Raw genomic sequence first — 21,410 nt, forward strand, 5'->3', positions numbered from 1 at the left:
AACACATTAAATGACACAGGACCCTACACATCTAGGCTTACTAGACTAACGAGCGCTGGGAAATTCTGAAGAACAAGCTCAGCGATGCGCTCATAGTCTGGAGCAGTCCACCAAAGTTTCAGGGCCAGGAAAAATTGGGTCGTCTCACGGATGATTTTGGGCCTTGCAGACATTGTGTTACCAGACTCTCTGGCACGAATGACGCTGTCAGAGTAGGGAGGGGTGGGAAGAGGGTCAGGAAGGGCTGTGGACCGCCAAATAGCCATAGCAGATAATCTGTCAGTGCTGGACTGTGTAGCTTCCTGAAATGGATGAGCCAGAAATCATCCTCCTCTGAAGTCCAGACTCAAAATAGATTTAACTTACTATGTCATTATTTATCAACCACAGAAATGACTTTCAACATATACATTCAACAAATATTAATGAGATCATATGTTACTTATGTTATGTGTGAACAAAGAATGATACAAATGTCATACAATTTTTTGTTTAAACATTGACCAAAGCACTAAAAATAGCAGAGTAAATAAGAAAACTTTTTTTTCAAGTGTCATTTTAAAAACACAACATGCTTGGTTAATTTTAAGAATTGTATTACTAAATATCATGCTATTTAAAGTGAAACAGATTTAAGGCAAAAGTCACAATTTAAAGTTTTTTTCTTATTTTATACATTATCATAAAGTCATTGCCACAGGTCAATCAGTATATATAGAATATTTCAGCTCACAAAAAAAACTAATTTTTCAGCATGAAGTGAAGTCTTAGTAGTAGGTAACTAATGTTGTTTTCTTTTATTCTGAAAATGTTTCCTTTCATGATAATTCTGACAAAATGATCAAATTTATAGAAAACTTGCTTTTATGCCTTTAAAAAAGCTCAGCGGAAATCGGTTTTTACAAATACATGATGACCTCTATGTCAAAGTCTTCAGGATGCAGTAGTCAAAGAAATTTAAAATAAATGTCATCTTCATTTGGTTCATTAAAATTCCCTCCGAAGATGAAAAGTTCAGCAGTTTCTGTGGCTATCATGTTGTCATTACAGCTTAGTAAATGATGTCTTAAAATCCTTGAAAGAGTCAAAATGTCAGCTTACACTATTTACATTTCTAAGACAGGCTAAGTGTACATAAATCAACCCTTGTGTTGCTACAGCTTCAGTTACATAAGCTAGTGGTTTTGTTATACTAAATTATCACATTTATTCATATGTACAGTGGTTTATTTTTTAGATTTAGATATTGTATTAAACAAGGTCACATTTAAGACTAAGAATAATTGTAAGCTCAATAGAAAGTATTTTGAATTTAATTTAGAATTAAATTCTATTTCTAGCTACTTCTAAAAATAAGAACCTTATCTAGCCCTTAATTAAGAAATTATTTTTTAAAATGTTAACTGCCTACAGGACATACAAAAAAAAACAACAAAAAAACATACCCAACCCCAACATCAGGAACCCAAACCCTATCTCTTATTAACTCATTGACTGCAGTGGTTTTTTTTGGGGGGGGGGGGGGGGGGTTTGAACTTGGTTAAAACAAACATTTATAGTAATACAAGTACCAATGATTAATATATTTGGTATCAAATTAAAATTAAATGAATGGAGAATGTGAAAATGTAAACATCTTGCCATTTAAATAATATGTAATCTAAATAATACAACCCTAAAAAAAATGGATGGCAGCTTTAGAACCTAAATCTAGATTTTTATCTATGCATTACCACTGAAACAGCATGTTAGAATATTTACAACTTTATCAAAAAGAATAGTGATAAAACAGTCAAGAACTGATGATGAATCACTATTTATAGTACTATAGTGATCAAACAGTGAAGAACTGATGACAAATCCTTGATGATATTACTATTTTTCTAAAGCTTTCTAGCTAGCAAAAAAGAGAAAGTTATAGTACTCAAATATTAGGTTCCCGGTCACTTCATCCCCTGGTCATTTCACCCCCTGGTCACTTCATCCCCCGGTCATTTCATCCCCAATTAAATATTTTATATATAAATATGATTATGTAGAATGCTTTCTTTTTTCACATTTTATGACATATTACTAATGCGTTTATAGTGTTTCCTCTTCCACTTTGTATTCTTAATGAGAAATCTAATATTATATATGGTAAATTTGGATGTGTACTTATCTATAGCGTAATGATCAAAGGCCAAGGTGTAGTGCAAGTAGTGGGAATCTTTTGAGAGATAGAAAAGCGATTAGAATAATTATGACCATGCGGATGATAACTAATCATCAAAGGCCAAGGTGTGGTGCAAGTAGAGGAAATCTTTTGAAAGATAGAAGTGCGATTAGAATAATTATGACCGTGCCGCTGATAACTTATCATCAAAGGCCAAGGTGTGCTGCAAGTAGTGGAAATCTTTTGAAAGATAGAAGTGTGATTAGAATAATTATGACCTTGCCGCTATGGTAAATTTGGATGTGTACTTATCTATAGCGTAATGATCAAAGGCCAAGGTGTAGTGCAAGTAGTGGGAATCTTTTGAGAGATAGAAAAGCGATTAGAATAATTATGACCATGCGGATGATAACTAATCATCAAAGGCCAAGGTGTGGTGCAAGTAGAGGAAATCTTTTGAAAGATAGAAGTGCGATTAGAATAATTATGACCGTGCCGCTGATAACTTATCATCAAAGGCCAAGGTGTGCTGCAAGTAGTGGAAATCTTTTGAAAGATAGAAGTGCGATTAGAATAATTATGACCTTGCCGCTATGGTAAATTTGGATGTGTACTTATCTATAGCGTAATGATCAAAGGCCAAGGTGTAGTGCAAGTAGTGGGAATCTTTTGAGAGATAGAAGTGCGATTAGAATAATTATGACCATGCGGATGATAACTAATCATCAAAGGCCAAGGTGTGGTGCAAGTAGGGAAATCTTTTGAAAGATAGAAGTGCGATTAGAATAATTATGACCGTGCCGCTGATAACTTATCATCAAAGGCCAAGGTGTGCTGCAAGTAGTGGAAATCTTTTGAAAGATAGAAGTGCGATTAGAATAATTATGACCTTGCCGCTGATAACTTATCATCAAAGGCCAAGGTGTGGTGCAAGTAGTGGAAATCTTTTGAGAGATAGAAATGCGATTACAATAATTATGACCGTGCCGCTGATAACTTATCATCAAAGGCCAAGCTGTGGTGAAAGTACGACCATGTTTCACTTTATTTGATTTTTCAATCGCTCTTTCTTGAAAATGGGCGAGTCATTTTTAGCCTTGTAATAAGGTTTTATTTTTTTCTAGTAAAGGCGGACTTCCTTTTAAACATTAAAGTTACAAATTGTGTTATTGTTCTTTATTTCTATCGATATTTCATTTCTACATGTATATGTAAGTATGTATTTTGTTTATTGATATTCACTTTAGATATCGAAACTGGTGGGGGGCCTCTAGTTATGTGAACATACCCGTCATGATAAGGTTCTTATAGCCTTAAAATTAATTGTTTGAGTGCTTATTGGAAATAATCTTGCATGTATATTTAGGGTGTGACTCTCTCTCTCTCTCTCTCTCTGTCATTAAAATAAAAAAGGAATACATTAAATATTGCTCATTTAATGCTTTTTAAAATTACAATTTGTTAGATAAAATTATCAGATGATGAAAATATCAGGGGATGAAGTGACCGGGGGATGAAGTGACCAGGGGATGAAATGACAGGGGAATGAAGTGACCGGGGGATGAAGTGACCGGGGATGAAGTGACCGGGGATGAAAGGACCGGGGATGAAGTGACCAGTCACCAAATATTATATATACAATTGAATTAATGGGATTTCACTTCTTTTTTATTTGCCTAAGAGCTATAATTCTGATACCAGACCGAGCCAGACATAGGCTAAGAAGAGATATATAAGTGTAGATCTTGAACTAGCAGAAGGACAATACCAATTCTAATTCATTTTACCCATGATCTAGACCTAGATTTTAATTTATTACCAATTCATTGGTGATAAATTATGGATCTAGAATAGTTTTATATATTATTATTGGACTATTTACAAGTTAGCATGCAACTTGAACCAGTATAGCCATGGCAATGATTTCACAGATAAACAATACTAAAATTAATTGCTAGAAATTCTCTTAGTATTAGATCTAGAGATCTATCTAGATGTAAAAAGCATAGATCTAGTCAATTTTAATATAATACATTCTTTGCATAGCTTAAGGACAATACTAGATCTATATCTAAATACCAATAATATCTAAGTCTGCTTCATCCTACACTAAATCTAGACCTACTGGATCTAATCTAGATCAAAATCTTCATTATCTATTTATTTGTGATAAATTATATAATAATTATAAAGTTTCTTCAGTAGTGGGTTGTGGGTATCTACTGCTATAATTGTTTTAGTATTGTCAATTTCAATCTACACTCACCTCTAGCCATATGACAATAAAAGATCTAGATCTAAATACTAATAGATATACAAATCTGCATCATCCTACATTAAATCTAGACCTGCCTGGATCTTCTAATCTATTACAGATCAAAATCTTCATTATGTGATAAATTATTTAATCTCTATATAATATATAATTCTCTTCATGGCTCAAGAGTTTGGACAAGAAGTAAGTAAAGGAAAGATCACTCTTTTATTTCTGCAAGTTGGACTAGAGTTACCATACGAAAAAAAAAAGAAAAGAGGGGGGGGGGGAGAACAAGTAGTATTCACCCATCACTAAATAGCAGGGCCGGAATCAACTGTTGTGGGGCCCTATGCGATTTCATGTGGCCAAGTTTGGGTAGGGATACGGTTAATAAGTGAAATTTAAGAGTTTGTATTAGAATATAAATTTAACTTAGCACAATTACTGGTAATGCATAATGCCGTTTTTATTTATTGCGCGTAGGATTGGCGTTTTCCATATTGAATGACACCCCATAATGACAATTTTTGTCTATATATTTCATGAGATTTGTATGAGTTTTCAAAAGATTTTTAATAATTTCCGGAGATTTCCATGATTTTTCATATATTTAGCAATTTCAGGAGATTTTCAGGAGCTCCTGGTAAATCAGGCAAATGGGGGAAATCTGTTATCTATATATAAAATTCTCTTCATGGCTCAAGAGTTTGGACACCAAGTGATGGAAAGATCACTCTTATTTCTGCAAGTCGGATGGACTAGAGTTACCCCACGTAATTATAGAGGCAAAAAAAAAGAAGGGGGGGGGGGGGGAGAACAAGTAGTATTCACCCGTCACTAAATAGCAGGGCCAGACTTAACCATTGTGACCAAGAAGTCATGGAAAGAGAACAAGTACTCTATTCTGTATTCACCTGTCACTAAATAGCAGGGCCGGACTTGACCATTATGGGCCCAATGCGAAAAGTATTTCATGTGGCCCAGTTTGGGAAGGGATACAGATAAAAGTGAAAATGAAGAGTTTGTATTAGAAAATATATTCGTCTTTGCATTTTATTCCTTCTTTACTACGCAAAAAATTATTACACGAGCCTTGCGTGTTGTGAAGTCATACAGTACATCATAAGAATTCTGTTTCGAACATAGATCACGCTCAATAGCAAGAATTACCAAATGTTTCAATCTATCTACAAGAATTATTGACCTCAAGTAATTCTTCATTAGTTTGAGGCGCGAGAAGCCCTAGATTCCACAATTATGGGTATAGCAAAATGCCATATATTTATCGTGCATAGGATTAACGTTTTCCATATTGAATGACACCCCAAAATGACAATTTTTGTCTATATATTTCAGGAGATTTGTATGAGTTTTCAAAAGATTTTAATAATTTCCAGATATTTCCAGGAGCTCCTGGTAAAATGGAAGGAGCCTGCTTGAAATCTGTTATAAGTTATAAAATGGTTAAATTTTATAATTTATACACCTAGAATTAGCGTGGGTCGTATGAAAGTGCAGGGCCCAATGCGGTCGCATAGGTTGCAGTGGCCTAAGGCTGACCCTGCAAAATAGCTGCATATGCTACGCCGCCGGTCGAATAGTATAGAATAATTATAAAGTTTCTTCAGTAGTAAACATATATATGGGGTGTGTCTAAGACTAATGTTGTCATGGTTAATTTTTTTTTTTTACAGATCAACAATCCTAAAAATAAAATCAGTCTAAATAAGGCCAGAAGTTTGTGATTTCTATGGAAACATAGGATGAAGAATCGTTTAAAAAAGAAAAAAAAAAGTTAAATTGTTATTAGTTTAAAAGTTTGAGTTATAAATGCAACAAAACAAAAGTAGGGTAAAAAGGTTAATCCTAGAGACGCCCGAGTGTTTTGGGGTAGACAGATCGTCTTTAGGAGAGATGCACCACAGCCAATGAGTTAAGCATACCAGCAATACAGAGATGTAAATGCATGGGTTATAAAAGTGTAGGAAGGTCTTGGCAAGCAAAAAAAAAAAAAGGTGTGCAGAGAAGCCAAAGACAACACATTTTTTTTAGTTCAATAATTTAGGCACTAGTGATGCTCATCAAGATTTTGCACATAAATAAAATAAACAGTAAATAAAATAACAGCTATTTTGATATAACTGATTGTAAACTGATGATCTACGTCTATTAGACAACTACACACTAATAGGTTCTCTTCTGGTAAGACTCAAAAAGTGTTTAAAATATCATTGGTTATATTTGTCTACATACAAGTGAAATTTAACCAAAAAAAAAAAAAAAAAATTAAAACAAATTTTTTTTTAACCAAGAAAATGTCAGAAAAACCAAACTCAACAATATCTTCCAACAAAGCAATTACTTACATCAGGGGTTAAACCATAATCCAACCTTGAGCTCTCTGCTGCCAGGGCTTGGGCCATTTGGTCTGAATACATCTAAATAAATCACAAACATTGCATGACCATTCACTAAAATCAATCAGCCTTCACAAAAACTAGAAAAAGGATTATTTCTTAGGCAACTGCTTAACTATGATCTTTTCTTGTTCAATGCAAAAGAAATTTGGGCTGCTATGTATTTTAGGAAAAAAAATCTGAAGCTTTAAAAAAAATAGAAGTAATTAATTAAAATATTAATATAGACTGTCTTTTGAAAATAAATCTTCTAGTGCATGTAATTTGTAAATCTACACATTTGAATTCTTTAAGAAAATCAATCAATAAAGCTATTTCCCCTTAGGCTTATTACACCTATTAAAACAAAACAAAATGGCTACCATCTTATTTTAGTTAGTGTATATAGTGACAAGAATGAGATATTGAGGTACCATATAATATAGCATTGTTAAAACACTGCAATCTGAACCATTAAGAATAGAATGTAATATTGTTAACACCTGCCAAGCATTGCTAGCATCTCGAGATGTAACCATGGAATCTTTATCATAAACAAAATGAATTGGCGTGTCATCCTCCTCATCATCCATTGGTTCCTCTTGTTGTTGGTGATGATTACTGGTCACAACAGTGTTTCCTTCTTCCTCTTCAATAGCTTCCTGTTTGTGGATCACATGTGAATCCCCCACTTTTATCTTATGCTGGCTCTGAGAAACTGGAGTAGCAACTGTATAAAACAAGTAATACAAGTCAACTAACAGTTTATACAAAATGCTAACAACATTTACAGTTCTGTTAATATTTATTAAAGCTGATTTAACCATAAACTTACATTCACAATTTCTAGATGATCCAGCAGTTGTATTTTGACTTTCAATTATGCTGGCCGCTGTCAGCAATTCATTACAAAAATCAGATGGGTTATTGTTGGCCCCACTGTTACTGCTAGAAGCTGTAGGAGACGTTGAATGTACATAGGTCTTGTTGGTAGTATCTGAATGAGATGAGACTGGTGTATCCTGCTTCTGATCTAAATGAGCCATGCTACTGGAACCTTCTTTCTTACGCTGAGACACTTCACGTCTCCTAAAATTTCTGGCATACATTGACAAGTCAGTCCTTATTCGTTTCTGTAATGAACAAAAGTGATTTATTTACAAAGCAAAAGCCCTCTGAAACAAATAGCTACTAAACAATCAATATATATACATACATTAGCCGGCACTCCTGGTGTATCGCTGGTGTCTTTGAATTCTGGAAACAGTTCAATAACCAAGTTGGAGATTCTGTCATAATCATGGCTGCTCCAGTAATGTTTAAATTGTAGAAAAAATTGCACAGTTTCTCGTAAAACAGTTGGTCTGTCAAAAGCTACAGTCCCTAGCTGTTTAGCTCTCAAAACCTGATTCACAAAATAATGACATCAAACTTACAGATTACTGATTTTTTTTTTTGTTGAAATGCATGTATATTTGAAGTGTGTGTAATTCTAAAAAAAATATTAAGACAAATCTTTAGCCAATGAATTCAATGGAATTGAAATTACAAAAACCATACAACGTATTGTGTTCAACAAGATAAGTAAGGGTGCATTATGTTAATTAGAGATACCTTTTCAGAGTACTGAGGTAAAGGCAAAGGATCAGGAAGTTCTTCTGAGGCAGCCATGCTTAAACGTAATCCAGCAGGAGTCACTGGCTTGCGATTATTCTTGGATTTTGATTGGACTTGTATGTTTGGTGTAGAATGACCGCTACTGGATACTTGGTAATGTCCACTTTGGTGGACTAAGAGATAAGTATTATTGTTACGTTTTGTTATGTGAAGAGACTCTTTTAATAATACAACACAAAACTTCAACGTCATAGATTAATTTAATCTTCATGAACACTCAAACCACTATCTAGTTTCTATTCCTCCATTTTTGGTTCCCCCTTTCAACATGCATTCACATCGTTCCACATTTACACTAGCATGCGCACATAACAATTATAAAGAAATATTACACACATGCACAGTCCAAGTTATAAAAAGATAATGTAGTAAAAGAAAAGAAATGTCATGATCCATATTAATAGGTTTCTAAACTTTACTAGGGATTAAAAGCTATATAGGATACACTCATGTCCTACTAAAACTGTTTAGTACAGATAAGCAAGACATAGTGCCAGAAAGAGATGAGAGGAATGAAAATAATTCACAGAGAAGTTTATTTGCACTATTCTGAGAAGAAAAAAGTTTACTCCCAGATAAGAAACAATGATGTGAGGTGTTGCAGTTATACATGAGATAAAAAGACAGGGGATGTTAAAAGAGAAATGTGGTTGGTGTAATTTAAATAGGAATTTTTTTTTATTTCATTATTTCATTCTAAGCCTGTTTCCATGGATGCAACATTGTCGTCTGAGTCTTAGTGAACACATAGATGAAAAATAGGATGAGACTGAAACCATAGATAACTATACAATCTTCCATGTTCATAAGCGCTTTACTAGCAGAGTGGTTACCAAATTGGCTTGAGAAGCCTTAGAAGGCTTGAGTCATGAGCTCAAATTCAGGTCATTCCCCTGCATTTTTTTTATTTCTATAAATGCTTTTTTATTGTTAGTCTAGATCTATTACAAGCAATTACACGACTGATCCAAACTAATTGACATAAGTACGATTAATATAAGCTTTGTTTAAAAGTATTTTAAAATATTTTCTTGTTTAGTTTTTAATTAGATCTAGATCTACGCAGCCTCTGCTCGGCCCCTACCACTCCTGGTAGATTCTAATAGAAATACTTTCAAAATCATTTTAAAATGTAGATCTAGATATCTAGACTAGATCTAGATATTGTAACTCTAAGGTAGGCACTCAATGAAAGGCAGGTGGTAACAATAAACTGTATTTATTTACAGTACAAACAGGCATGGACTTCAGCTATCAAGTCCCAGAATGTCCTATCTCAAGTGACACCAGTCCTTTGCTACCTAACTATCAATACAGACCACCGACACACTTCCCAGTGCCGCCCCAGGTCCTCAACACAGTTCATGGATAGCACAAAGGACGTTCTCTCGTGTCAAGACAGCCTAGACTTCCATCACTTAAGCCGGATCCACACCAGTCCTTCTTCCTGTCTAAACAAGTCTTCTACTACTTGTGTTGAATGACGCTCTGATGCTCACCATCAGTGTGGCTCGGGAACGGAGTTACAACAAAAGTTCCATAGTCAACTGAATATTGCATGCAGGCAGATCAACCTTATTACTTAGGCCTTAGCCTTACAGATTTGTCACTTTTGTTTACATTTTGGACAAAGTAAAAATATGGGAATAAGAGCAAGCACCATAATGAAAGAAATTTAACTTCTGATATTTCTTTTAAATTCGACTTTAAGTCTAGTAGACCAACACGTTATTGCAAGTGAAAATATATTTAAAAAGTCAGACAGCAAGCTGACAATCAGTTGGACTGGCGTTTGCCGGCAAGCTTTTTGTTTTTTAACTTTGATTTTGCCAGCTACAGCTGGCAATCTTGCATCCATGTGTTTCTCTATATTACATAGAGACTCACACTCATTACAAATAATGAAAGTATTTCATTACCAGGTGTATCATTCCCAGCAGAAGATAAACTGGCTCCATATATGTCACTACTAGTGTGGTGTGTTGTGTAGCCTAAAGGAGGCGACTTGGCAGGTCCTAAGAAGTGTGCTACTGATGGCAACACAGTGGTGGGGGAGCTACTGGTTCGACCTGATGATGCAATATGCTGTATACCAGGAAGCTGAATAAGAAAAGGATGATATATTACATTTTACATCTCACTAGTGTATGCAGTCTTTTCAAGATTTGTTAGAAAATGTTTAAATTGAATTCACTGAACAAGATTTATAACAATTCTAAATAATTAATTACTTTTCATTAAATGGTAAATCAAGATGAAATTAAACTGAACAGAAAGCAATCGCAATATGAACTTACAGAGTTATGTGAGCCTGAGTTAGATGGTGCCAGAAGAGAACTTATCACTGGCAGACGAGCACTGGCAGACATGTTCTTATCTGATCTTTTTTCTGAAAAATAAATTAAAAAAAAAACAACAACTTGCATTTACTGAGTTAAGATAAATGTTTTAGAGCCATGATAAATTAACACAACCAGAAAATTTAATTTACTTCAACTATGAGATTTTAAAATTAAGCTATATTAATACATTATTATTGAGGTTTTTATTTAGTTTTGTTTATTAAAATTCTTTGTTATGTGTATCATTAGGGTGATACAGTTGTGTTTTTTTTAGTGTTTCTGTAAAAAAACAAAACAAATTATGACCAATAGCCAACAGGGTAAAAAGATTACTAGTGTCAGTAGTTTAAAATACCTCGCTATGGTCTCTGATGAGGGAATGAAACCTGAACAACTAACCAGAATTGCACAGTCCACAGCAGCACTTTCAAAAATTAAATAATACAGAAAGACAAAGGCATGGCCCTCAAAACCAAAATCAGACTGATGCGTTGCCTGGTCATGGCCACATTCTCACATATGCTTGCGGGTCTTGGAGGCTGACTGCAGAGCTAGAGAGGAGGATCCTAGCAATGGAATTGAGATGCTAAAGAAGGATCCTAGGTATCACAAACCAAGAGATTAGAGCGACTGGACCCCATGAAGATCTGCTAACTATTGAAAAAAAACGCAAGCTAAAAATCTATGGCCATATTACAAGGTCTTCTGGGCTTGCAAAGACCTTCCTTCAGGGAACAGTACCAGGAAAAAGAAGAAGAGGCAGATAGAGAAAGCGATAGGAAGACAACATAAAAGAATGGACAGGACTGCCATTGAAAGAGGTTCTATCTAAGACAAAAAGACATCTGAGGAATGAAGAAAGACAGTCAACAGATCTTGCATGGCACCCCTATGGTCCAACAGACTAAGGAATAGGTAAGGTAAAAATAAAAAATTATGCTATTTTATTATTTAATGAAAAATACCGTTCTGATTAAGTTTGAGAAAATACTTGACCACTTATAGGTTTTACATTAGATTTAATTAGTTTTTTTGATTGTCTGTATTTATTTATTAAAGTCTTCAACGATAAAATCTATTACCAATATTGTTATTGCATAATCAGAAAATGTTTATGTAAACATTAGAATTTTAAGATTTAGAAAATTTAATTAGCAAGATATAAATAACTCACTGTTTCTATTCAAGTGACTTAAATTTGGAGTTGGTTGATATGGGGAGCGCTCTTCTCTGGCTTTCTCAGGGTGACGAGTCAAATATTCCGATGGCTCACCTTCACCAGCCGCCACACTAGCAATTGTTAATAGAATGGCATCCAAAGACTTTGCAGATTTACTATTTATTGAGTTATTGGAAGCAGTAACACTACTGGAAGTAGTCATCAGTGCTTTCTCATAGTTGTTATTTCCATTGGTAGAGGGGCGCTTGTCTAAGCCCTGACTTCTATCATAATATCCTCTAGAATGAGAAAGATCATTAGAACTGCCACTTAGAAATGACTCAACAACTTGTTTTTCTATATAATGGGCATCAGACATAGCTGCAACTTCTTGAACGTGGCTCATGGAGTTGTTACCATCACTGCTCATTTTTTCATTGGAAACCATCTCTCTTGATTTCATGTCACTTTCTGGCATGCCTTGGTCTTCAGATTCCACATCCACATTGCTGTCTTCACTCATAGCAATGTTTGGGTTTATATTTAAGGGAAGTGACTGTGGCGTGCGAGCAGGTGATGATACATTGTTAGCCTCATCCACAGGCTCACCACCGTTGTCCTCTTGCATGTGATTGTTATCTAAGCCAGTAGTATTAGCCGTAGAGGAATCTTCATCATTTGAGGCAGAAGAACTGCTTTCCAAATGACTTCTTTCAGCTTCAGATTGCACTCTGTCTGAGGACATGTTGTCATACAAGGCAGCACTTGTATTTGTATACTTCAGAGTGTCAGCCAGTGTTCTAGATGCAGAGCTGTAGCACCAGCTGGCTGAGAAGGAAGGAAGTACACTGGGTTGTCCATCACTTTTGCCAATCACAAGGTCAGTGTTGAGTTTTTTTTTCATGCTGCAATAAATGAAAATAGAAGAGAAATTCTATAGAACTGGCATATAATATATATATTTAGATAAAGCAATTTATAGAAAGGAGTATGTATTACATCAGGGGTGGGCAAATTACGGAACGCGGGCCACATAAAACACTTCGGCCCATGTGGACACCTAAAGAAATCAAGATTACACATATAAAAATGAAAATATATAAAAAAATAAATATTTGTAAATATCTATAGAAATTATTGAAACTTTTTATTCTTTTCTTATCACTTATAATGAAGAGACTAAAGAAACATTGTCTCTTAATGTCATTCTAAAAAGTTCAATGTAAACGAAGATTATTTTAAATGGCAATATTTCAAAACATTCAGTCAAAGACACAAGCCCAGGCCAGTATCTATAAAGAACTGCGTGGCAAGTGTTATTTTGGCTTGTACAAGATGGCAAGGGTAACAACTGATGGAGACAGTGCTTTGACTGAGAAAACATGCTTTCTAATAAAATTAAGATCAATAATACAACCATAAACCATTACGGGAAAGTACACAAATCTGCATTGAATACCCAACATTTGATTTCACACAATAAACATTTTCATTAAAAAAGGCATAGAGCCAGCATTAAGCATAGGTAAACTATGCAGTTGTTTAGGGCCCATGACTGTTGAGAGCCCCACACAATTAAATTAGAGAAGAAAAAGCAAAACATGTCCTCACTATTATTGTTGAAGTACACAAGAAGTTTTATAAGCTGCATAATTTTAGCTTCTTTGCTGTTAATTTATATTTTTCTATTTTATTTGGGGCCACAAAATTCACTTTGCCTTGGGCCTCAAATTAGCTAAGACCGGCCCTGACTGGCAGTTCCGAAAAGTACTTGAAAATTTGGAAACAAAACATTCCAATGTTCAGTAACACAGTAGTTTCAGCTGGCCTAGCATTAGAAGAATATGGAATCTCAAGGAAAAAATTGTTAGGTTCTTTGAAGGACATTGACTGCGACTTGGTTACTTATATTTTTAATGAAGAGTGGAAGACAAACTTCATGTTTATCATCGAAAACATTACCATTTGTGTTTACACATGAAATGTTTGTGCATCTTAGATCTTTTCAAAGCGATTCCATTTCTTGAGGCCAGCAAGTGAATTTAGGCTTTATCATTTTCCTTAGCTGAAAGTTGAACTATTTCTAACGAAATGGTTCAAAAGTACAAGACTTATTTGGATTCCTTGAATGTGTAATTTGAAAGAAAATTTTAAGACGTCGGCTACTTAGAACCAGCTTTCAATACCCTCAGCTCACCATTTAATGCAGAAGCTGATTCAGCTCCAGATAACATACCTCCTAGCAAATTACGACCTTAAAGAGAAGTTCCAGTCAGTTCTTTCGCGGGAGTTCATGGGTGCCACAGCCTGTATATCCACACTTTAAAAAACTTTGCTGCTAAACTTTCACATTATTTGGAACCACATTCATCTGTGAACATGCTTTTTTTTTTGTTTGAAAATTATCAAGTGAGGGAATAGGTCGATACTTTATGATGTGCCAAAAAAAAAAAAAATCAAATATAACTTGTTATATACTTCACATTAAGTACAACTATATATTTGTGGTGAAATGTGATGTAAACAGTCATTAGTAAAATTTTAAAAAATCATTTGTAAAATTAGTTCAAGAAATTGCTAAACCTTATTATAATTCCTAAATGGGCTTTGTTGCTGAACATAAAAATTATATAAGTGTCAGACCAGAAAAGCCCAATTTGTAAGCTTTATATGAAAATGCATTGAAATTAGATATAGTCCAGACATGGTTCATACAACTTTTGTGAAAATGAATTCCAGACATTTATCTTATGTTTTCCAGACTCACTAACAGTAAAGTGGATGGCTACCTGAGCATGCCGTATGCACACTGAATGTCAAGAGCGGGGGTGTGTAAGAAGTGAGATTGTGTGTGTGTTTGTTTATTTTATTAGTTGGTTTGTGAATTGTTTTTATCACGGGATTTTCAAGGGGGGACAATAAGGTTTCTAGCGGTCAGTCTAGCAGTTAGAGAGCTCACTTGGTCTGACTAGGGTGCTTGTGATTGTTCTCAGTTTTTATGCCTAGTGTAAGGAGAGGTTATATTATTATTCTTTCTATATGTGTGAACGGACTATTTGGGGGTAATATTATGTGTGGCATTGATGGCCTATGTTAAAATGAATCTAATCTGAGTGCTCTGTAGTATTAATTTGGGCACATTTAGTATTTCTAGTTATTGATGATTATTCATTCAATTATATATATATGTGAAACTTGCTGTTAGCTGTAAATAAATACTAATTTTATACTCCTTCCTACTTTATAATATTTATACCTGTAAAGGTCTGCATGTGAGAATCATACCCTAGAATATCCAGCTGTATGTCTGTAGTAAAGAACTCTTCCCCAGTCCCTTACATTTGGGGGCTGTGAATAATCCTGGAGTTCCTTACACTGAACTGCTGTATTCATGGTCTTGGGTTCAAACCATGCCAATGAGGTAGTTCCGAATCTCTGACCTACTTTATAAAAAGTCACGTGACTGTGTTCTTATACATGGCAATATCTTCCTATGATAAGATGTAGATCTAGATTTAGTGCTAGCCTAGATCTAGTAGTCCTACTAAATAATCATAAAAATTAGTGAATTATTGTAACATACTTTTTATTACTTAAAGAGTATAGATCTAGATTATTTTCATGTTTAAATTACAATGAAATCAATGAGGTCATTAACTCAATGAGTGCGGAGCGTCTATCCCATAGACGTTCTTACCCTACCTTTGTTTCGTTGCATTTTTAAATTAAAATTTTTAACTAACAACAGTGGAACTATTTTTACTTTATAAAAGAGTTCTTCATCCTTTGTTTACATAGAAATTAGAAGCTTTTGGCTTTATTTAGACATTTATTTATTACTTTTTTTACAATGTAAAAAAAATGTCGCCATGACTACGCTAGTCCAAGACACACCCACAATGTTTACTACTGAAGAAACTTTATAATTATTCTAAAATTTATCACAAATAAATAGTAATAATGACGAATTTGATATAGATATATAGATTAGATCCAGGTAGGTCTAAATTTAGCGCATTTATATCTATATTATTAGTATTTAGATCTAAATCTATTATTGTCAGTAGGCTAGGTAGGTGTAGACTAGTGTAGAGTGTAGTCTGTAGATCGAGATTGACTAGATCTAAGCTTTTAACTCTAGACTTGGACTCTAGATCTAGATATATCTCTAGATCTAAGCTTATGATAAATAAAAAGAAAGGAAATGGTAGATCTACATCAAATAATCATCCACTGTGGGCATTTTTGTCGCCATTTTCTTTTTTTTTTAGTATTCTTTATCTGTAAAAATCTACAACATCATGGCTATGCTTGTCCAAGACACACTCACAATGTTTACTACTGAAGAAGCTTTATTATTGTTTTATTTATACTTCTATGAATTGTAATAATAATGAAGATCTTGATGAAGATTTAGCATAGGATGAAGCAGACTTGGACATTATTAGCATTTAGATTTAGATCTAGTATTGCCTTATGCTTAGGCCTTAGCCTTAGACTAGACTAGGGCTAGGTCTTGAATGTAGATCAAGGTTGACTAGATCTATACTTTTATCTTACACCTTTGTAAATTCCTATAGATCTAAGCCTAAGATAAATGAAAACAACAGAAATGGCAGATCTAAATCCAATATTCATCCAACATGCTGGGCCTTTTCTTGGTATATTTTCTAGCAATTTTTTTTAGATCTAGTCAATCTAGTATTGTTTTTTTGGTAAAAATCATCACCATCACTATACTGGTTCAAGTTGCACTCCAAAAGGTTTACTACTAAATAAAAGTAAAATATAAAGCAATTCTAAATCCATAACTTATCACAAAGGAACAGTAATAATGATCTATTAGATGTCTAAATCTTAGGTAAAATGAATTAGGATATTTATTGTCCTTCATCTAGTTAGAGATTTAGGCTTTGATCTCTCGCTAGCCTATGTCTTGCACTGGTCTAGTATTAGAATGAAAGATGTTCTAGGCAAATAAAAAGAAGACAAATCTAGATCTATATCCCATTGATTCAAATGTACATAATATTTGAGTGCATTTGGTTGATAGATTTAGTACTGGTATCTATTGTTATTGGTAGTAATGAAAAGCGCAATAATTTTCACGTTTTTTCTGACTAAAAAAACAGGTAAAAATAATAATATAATCAATGATTCATCATCTTTTATTGACTGTTTTATCGCATTTCTTTTTGAAAATGCTGAAAATAGTCTAAATATGCTGTTTCAACAGTAATGCAAAGAACAAAATCTAAATTTAGGTCTCAAAAGTTCTAAATTTGGCATCCATTTTTTTTCTGAGTGTCATATTATTTAGATTATAATTTGTATCTTATATTTAAATAGAAAGATGTTTACATTTTCACATTCTCCATTCATTTACCTTTACTTTGATACCAAATATGTTACTATAGCATCATTGGTACTTAAATAATAAATTTTTGTTTTAGCCATGTTTGGATTTTTTCTTTTTTTTTATAAAAAAGTAGCATTTAAAAAAAAAAACAACAACACTGCAGTCAATGAGTTAATGTAAACAACACACCCACGTGACTGAGAAGAGCTCCAGAACTACCTCATAACTAACCCCTGCCGTCCTGTGGGACGTTTGGACTAGGGTGTAATAATAATTTTCAATTATGAAGGAACATACAAAACAAGGGGAAAAAAAGTCACAAATCTTGTAGCACTTAGACTTGGGACAATTTAATATATATATAGTAGGCCTATATAGTTTAATAGACCTAACTTAGTTGTAAAATCTTATTCTAAACCTCATAACAAGTCCAATAGTTTTATAATTTTTATTTAGATTTTTAGTGGCTTAAACATTAGATACTAGTTAAAAAATAAAGACTTATTTAGACTAGCCTAGGTAAGAGGGCCTACCTCTAATATTTATTTAATTCTATTGGAGGAGATAAATAAAGATCTAGAGTTAGAGTAACTGTATTGAAATTTAAATTTAATTTATAATAGTGGCTTACTTATGTCTACTTCACAATAGGCCTATGCCTATGTCAATATTGTCTTGTTTTTTGTTTTTTTAACAGGGTAAAAATTGAAAATATTGATATCTAGATCTAAATCTATATCATAACCATGCTAGATTATAATTATAGATCTATATGCTAAGTATGCTAGATCTAAATCTAGACTTAGATCAAGACTAAATCTAGTAGTAAACCTAATAATCTTAGTCATTTTAGTTTTTTTGAGTTTAGATTTAAGATCTATGTTCTACATTAACTAGATTAGGGGGAAAAAAGGGGGAAAAGGGGGGGGGGGGGGGGGAAATCGTGCATAGATCAAGACTAAATCTAGTTGTAGACCTAGTAATCTAAGTCATTCTTGTGGTCTAGTCTTTTAGTTTAGACTCAAGATCTAGATCTATATTCTATGTTAACGTCATTGACAAGATATGTTTTCTTTATTTAAGGGGGGTGGGGGAATTTCGCGCATGCATAAATAAATCTAGGCCAAAACTAGCTTCCCGACCTATGGTAGCCTAACTGAAATTTGATCAACCATCTAGATAATATAGACTAACATCAGTCATAATAAACTAGTCCAGGATAGTCTAGGCCTAGATCTATTACTAAATTTGATTTAAGTCTACAGTATACCGTCTAGAAATTGGCTGGCATTTCACAGACAAGTCGTGATTGTGCGTGTTTTCCCCTATAACAATAGTCTCAATAGATCTAGTAGGCCTAGTGGAAGCCTCTATGCCCAACTAGATCTAGCCACCTAGAGTTTTACCGGTTACAGCGCCTGAATGACATCAGATTAAAAATTATTTTTTTTCAAATTCCAGACCGCGAACGAACCCTGCCAGATAAATCTTGATTTTAATTTCTAGATGAATGATCTAGATCTAGCATATATAGTAATTCTTGACCACCACCTTTGTTAGGCATTATGTGGTTATTATTGTAATTTAATTTTTAATTATTTTTTTTTTATAATTGCTATTAGATTTTACTTTTGAGTCTTCTCTCCTGAAGGCTTTCTACTGAATGCCCCTTCCTAATCCACCTTAGGCAGACCCACTTCCACTACAGCCCAACATAACCAACACCCTGTACAGAAGTGCTGAACAACTGCAGAAAGCAGCACACTTTTTTCCTTGGCACAGTCTGCAAAAGAGCTCACAGCTCAGCAGCAATAAAGCTGGCTAGAAGAAGAAGAAGAAGGCTTTCTAAATTTAGTGATGTTACTAAAGGTGCTACTCTACTCAAATGTGAATATTCGTTTGTTATGAAACTCACTGCTCTATTTTGTGTCTGTTCCAGTTTAATAATGTTTTCTTGAGTTGAGGGGTCCTAAACAGAGGATGCATATTCATATTATTGGCCAAACCAAGGTTAAATAAAATGTCAGTTTTATGTTCTTATTTGATTTTTATAGAAATTTATTTTAATAAACCCTAGGGCCTAATGCTTGGACTTTTAAAATAATTTCATCAATATGAGTATTCCATGACAGTTTTTCATTTATTATAAACACCTAGATATTTTGCATTTTTAGTCTATGTTACTGGTTTACCATGAATAAGATAAGTGGAATTTATTTGTTTTAGTTTTTTTGTTACACAATTTAACTCAAATTTGTTTTTCTGGGTGGAAAGACATGCTCCAATTTGATTCCCATCTCTTTAAATTCATCTAATTCTTTTAGTAAAATTTCTTTATCTTTTGTGTTGTTTTTATCGTTCTATTATAATATGCAATCGTCTGCAAATAATCTGACTTTTATTCCTCAACTAATGCTATTTGGTAAATCATTTATGTAATAATCTAGATAATATAAATACTCTAGAATTAGATATTTATGAATTTTTTTTAAATTTAATTTTGTCATCTAATAGTTAATATAAACATATGTATTAGATCTATAGACTACAATCTAGAGATTTAAGTAGATTTATAGATTCTATTCTAGATCTAGTGAAATCTAGTGTTTTCCCCTCAATAACTATAGACTATATATATAATATAGATCTAAAAGATATTTAGTTAGAAACCTAGGTCTCAAGATTTAGTCTAGAATATAGATCTAAAATCTAATAAATTAATAATCAGTAGCAGTCTAAATCTAGATCTATAATAATAATTAGTTTTCTAGTAGCCCCATTAAAATAAAGTAGATCTATAATAATAATATTGCATGATTAATTTCATTACAATTACAATCAATCATAATCAATGCACTTTATGTTTCTATTTTTTTTTTAGAAATAATTTAGATCTAGAACCTAGATCTAGATCATAAAATAAATTATGGTAGATCTAGATCTAGATTCTAGTCTAATTATTAGATCTATTTATTCCAATATTCTTAAATGCACTGATGAAAACGGGAATAATGGGATATAGAATAGTTCTGGATTTATGTTTACAAATATTCATATTAACATTTAACCTTGAACACCTAAACGTCTTTACGGTAAAATGAAAGGTGGATGTTTCCCTAGCTCTTTGTGTGTTTTACAAGATCTGGGTCACTGCCACACACAACAAACCTTGTTGGTATGCTAGGCTAAAAAATATTTATTATTATTTTAACTACATCTCTAGATCTAGATCTATCTAGACTCTACTAGCCTTATTTACTATTAATTTTTAAAAACCATAAATGTACTATCTTTTTATCGCAAAATATCATAGATAGCCAAGACACCATATGCTAGCAATGCCGATTGTTAATAAAATTGTAAAATTACTTCTCTACAGCTAAAGTAAAGTCTAGCTGCGCACTACAAGCCACTCGCCAAGCTCCAGGCTCAACACTCAAAGAGTGCGTGTGCTCAATCGGCAAGCAACCGTGCTAATCATGTAAACATGACAGCGAAATCAACATACCACAGCAAACAGATATTGTTAAGCTTGTTGTTTAGGAATCCTTCTTTTCTGATATCTGTGTAAATGTCATAAATCAACAAGGAAACTTGTCTAAATCCACTTTACGAATTCGACATATTAGAAATTATAACTAGCACAATGGCGACACACCGTACTTTAGTCGTATCGCCGCTAGCACAGCTGTGTATGGCGATTGGCGTGTCGATCAACTCGCGAGGATTTCATTGGTCTATCGAAGTTAACTAATTACGTATGTCGACCAATCATAATTTGTATTTCTAGCATATTGTCGTTAAAATATATGGATTTCAGGAACAACACTATTCTGCTATTCTGTATATATGTACAATGATTAGACTTATGTAATGTTTTAATGCACGACACATAGGTTTAGACTTATTCTTGACAGCGTCTTACCACAAATCATATTGAGATTAATTTTTGTCTCGATCTGTACATTTAAAAAAATCTGGTTAAGACTAACAGAAAGATCTAAATCTATAGATCTATATTATAAAATATTAAAAATGAAAATTAGATTTAAAAATTGTGTAGAC

At 33.5% G+C, this 21,410-nt stretch overlaps 1 protein-coding gene across 6 annotated transcripts in view; it reads right to left on the bottom strand.

Moving 5' to 3' along the window:
* The window catches only part of LOC106054806 (uncharacterized), a 33,640-nt gene extending 12,597 nt beyond the window's left edge, over positions 1-21,043 (bottom strand). For 3 of the 6 annotated variants that reach the window (XM_013210840.2, XM_013210841.2, XM_013210837.2), the window contains exons 1-9: positions 20,854-21,043; positions 12,002-12,891; positions 10,783-10,874; positions 10,405-10,585; positions 8,423-8,598; positions 8,025-8,213; positions 7,644-7,941; positions 7,312-7,538; positions 6,779-6,850 (exon numbers count right to left, since the gene is read on the bottom strand). In XM_013210840.2, coding sequence (XP_013066294.2) covers positions 6,779-6,850; positions 7,312-7,538; positions 7,644-7,941; positions 8,025-8,213; positions 8,423-8,598; positions 10,405-10,585; positions 10,783-10,874; positions 12,002-12,890 — 2,124 coding nt within the window. In that variant the 5' untranslated portion in view covers position 12,891; positions 20,854-21,043. The other 3 variants (XM_056044806.1, XM_013210838.2, XM_056044807.1) reach the window with 3 other exon arrangements.
* Positions 21,044-21,410: the final 367 nt, after the last annotated feature.

Source organism: Biomphalaria glabrata, chromosome 10 (genome assembly GCF_947242115.1).
Source record: "Biomphalaria glabrata chromosome 10, xgBioGlab47.1, whole genome shotgun sequence".
NCBI lineage: Eukaryota > Metazoa > Mollusca > Gastropoda > Planorbidae > Biomphalaria > Biomphalaria glabrata.